At 43.1% G+C, this 3393-nt stretch overlaps 1 protein-coding gene across 1 annotated transcript; it reads right to left on the reverse strand.

Moving 5' to 3' along the window:
* Positions 1 to 1489: 1489 nt before the first annotated feature.
* Positions 1490 to 2575, reverse strand: ins (preproinsulin). Its single transcript, XM_050037425.1, has 3 exons — positions 2502 to 2575; positions 2108 to 2303; positions 1490 to 1862 (listed from the first exon to the last, which is right to left on the reverse strand). Exons 2-3 carry the CDS (start codon positions 2289 to 2291, stop codon positions 1696 to 1698), a joined length of 351 nt encoding a protein of 116 aa, XP_049893382.1. The 5' UTR covers positions 2292 to 2303; positions 2502 to 2575; the 3' UTR covers positions 1490 to 1695.
* Positions 2576 to 3393: the final 818 nt, after the last annotated feature.

Here is a 3393-nt window from a genome sequence, read left to right on the forward strand (position 1 = left end):
TCCCCCTCTCTGCTCCAACACTGACTGACAGCTGACTCCACTCATTCACACTCACCACTGCCCCAGGGCCGCTACAATATGCTATCTACAGAGATAGCACTGGCGATCTGAACCGGTCAGTGGCGAAAAAAAGCACTTTTATACGAGACGCATTTGCCCCCGTTACCGTTTTAACTTGTTTGGCGGCTCAATACTGAACCAATTTTAGAACGAGTGGTACCCATGAATCATACGCACACATACACATGGGGAAATAGAGCCCAGGTTGAAAAATACCGAAGTTATCCTTTAATTAAATTATTAATTTCTTACGTTCTTTGATATGTCTGTCAGATATGCAGTGATGATTTCTGGGTAATATTTATATTGATGTCGTTGACAAAACATGCACAATAGCTGCACTGAGGCTGCTGTAACTTCCTTACATCACTGTCCAGACATGTCACAAAATAATAATAATAATAATTAATTCACTGAAGTTTGGAGTCATTCAGACTTTCGTCCTGCTGCTGTCTGTGAGCAGCGTGAAAATCATCTTTATATTATTTATTATTATGGACTGACTTCATTATTATATAATAATTATAATATAATATTATTTTTACAGCAGCTGCTCAGACGCTCTGTCGTTAAAATAAACTGCACCTTCAGTTACCACAGGTGAGTTCCTGCAGCTTTAAATGTGGTTCACAAATAATGTGACATCATTTTGACTTTACTTAATTAACTGATTTGTACATTGATTTGTCTTCAGTGATGGTATTTGTTGTGATTGTTTAAATTATTTTATTTTTTTTATTTATTACATTAAATTATTTTATTTTATTTTTTACATTAAATTATTTTATTTAATTTAATCTTATTCTAATGTTTTGGAATTTATTTACTTGTATTATTTGTTTTTACTGTTTTAAAAGGTTTTATGTTACAGAAGCCAGTCATTTATTAACTGCTGTTATCTCAAGATAAGAGTTATTATTTTGTTATCAGAGAAAAGGAGCTCGAGATAACAAAGTTTGTTTTTTGTTTTTTTGTTTGTTTTTTGAGATAACAAAATAAAACAACCTGTTCTTTTCTCAGAGATACGGGGTCAGTTATGTTTTTTTTTTAAGATGAAAAAATAATGAACTTGTGATTTAGAGACAAGTTTGTTTTCTCAAGATAACGAAATAAAACTATGTTGCGTATTCTCAGTAATAATGGGTCGCTTGTCTCTATATGACGAGGTAACACTTGTTTTCTTGTGATTACGAAATAATTAGCTCGCGGTAAAGTGTGTTTTTTCAACACAGGAAAATAAAACAACCTTTAGTTTGACTTGTGATTGATTGAGATTGATTATCTCATTATCAGGAGATATTAAAATTTGTTCTCTCAAAATAACAAAATAAGCCATGATCAAGAGGTAACGCCCCAGATGTTCATGTGTGTTGGAAGCACGGCCGTCATCGGCTTCCGTAAAAGGATCAAAGGATCAATCAATAAACAGTTTCTTAATATCTCAATTCACAAACTTTATTTTCTAAGAAAAATAATTTCATACATTTCTCAGCAGTTGGTTTTTAAGAGAGACAACAGCACTGCCACCCTCCTGGTGCCAGGGTGGAGGTGGAGGAGAGGGGCGGGGGTTCGTGCTAAGTTAGCCAAGAAGCTAAGCTATGCTAAGCTAGGCTAGGCTAAAGGAAGCGGGGCTGATCAGTTGCAGTAGTTCTGCAGGTCGAAGATGTTGCAGGGTCGGTGGCAGCACTGCTCCACGATGCCTCGCTTCACCATCATCTCCATCTGGTCCTTGTAGGCGAACTCCGCCACCTCGTTCTCGCCGCCTGCCGCCGCTGCTCCGCCCACCTTTGGAGGGAGGAAACCTGGCGGGACAAACAGGTGCTCAGGTTTGTTTGTGTAAAAAGAGGAGGAGTTTCTTTAAAGAGAATTTTCACTGTGTGGTGTCAGCACTACTTCCTGCGCCGCTGCTCAGACAACAACAACAACAAAACAACAAACGCTAAAAAGCCTGACGTTTTAAACGTGACTCAGATCTGATGATGATCAATTCACACTTTGGTTAAACGAGCGGATGTTGTGGAGGTGAGGAGGTGTGTCTGCGTCTCACCCATCAGAGGGTCCACGTCTCTCTTGGGGTTGTAGAAGAAGCCTCTGTCCCCACAAACCAGGTAGAGCGCGTCCACCAGGTGAGAGCCACACAGGTGCTGCGGCGCCGTGGCGGCCTGAGAGCTCGGCCACGACACGACCAGTAAGACCAGCAGAGAGACAGACTGGAGCCACAGAGCCGCCATGATGGACGAGAGCTGAACACACACACACACACCACGTTCAGTTGTAGATACTAAGAGGCTGTGAGGAGGAGGAGGAGGAGGAGGAGGGTGGGGGGGGGGGGGGGGGTGAAGATAAGAAGGGGTAACAGGCAAAGAAGCAGAGCAGGGAGAAGAGTAGATGGAGGAGAAGGAAGAGGGAAAGATGGAGGAGGAAGAGGAGCTGTACCTCACCTGTAAAAGGAGGAGACGGAAGAGGTGACTCTGTGATGAAGAGGAGGAGCAGGTCAGCTGAGAGCCGGTTGGTGTGAGGCAGAGCAGAGGGCCTCCTCCTCTTTTATAGTCTGTCACCTCCACCTGCACACGCCCACCGCTCTGTGTGTGTGTGTGTGTGTGTGTGTGTGTGAGGTGCTGACACACACACTTTGCAGCACTCAGTAAAACAAACAGATCTAATGATCCTTCATGATCTGATCACCTCTGATTGACCAACACTGATCACCAATCTGCCGCCTGTTGCTCTGCTGAGCTCAGCGGCTCCACACGCCGACCACTCGCCACAGAAGAAACTGTCGACGCCGCACGTTTCTACAAACCCAAGAATACCTTACATTTATACATTTCATATCAATGTTTCCTAAGTGACTGGTTTTGTCAACAGAAGGTGGAGGAGAAGGTGGTGTGACGCCGGCGAAGCTGCACAGCACTGTTCAACACCAACAAACAACAACACCAGTTGTTTTTTTAAATACAGCTAATATTATTTTAGCAGCCCGTCCCTCCATTTCCTGACACAAAAACCCCGCCCACTCTCACTGAAGAAATGACCGCACAGGTAGACTGTGCACGCCACAAACTCATGTTGTTTTCCTTCAATAACACACACACGTGGTTACGTTTAGCCGACATACACGTGGTTACGTTTAGCCAACACACACACGTGGTTACGTTTAGCCGACATACACATGGTTACATTTAGCCAACACACACACATGTGGTTACGTTTAGCCAACACACACACGTAGTTACGTTTAGCCAATACACACACGTGGTTACGTTTAGCCGACATACACGTGGTTACGTTTAGCCAACACACACACGTGGTTACGTTTAGCCAACACACACA

The sequence above is a fragment of the Epinephelus moara genome, chromosome 24 (assembly GCF_006386435.1).
Source record: "Epinephelus moara isolate mb chromosome 24, YSFRI_EMoa_1.0, whole genome shotgun sequence".
NCBI lineage: Eukaryota > Metazoa > Chordata > Actinopteri > Perciformes > Serranidae > Epinephelus > Epinephelus moara.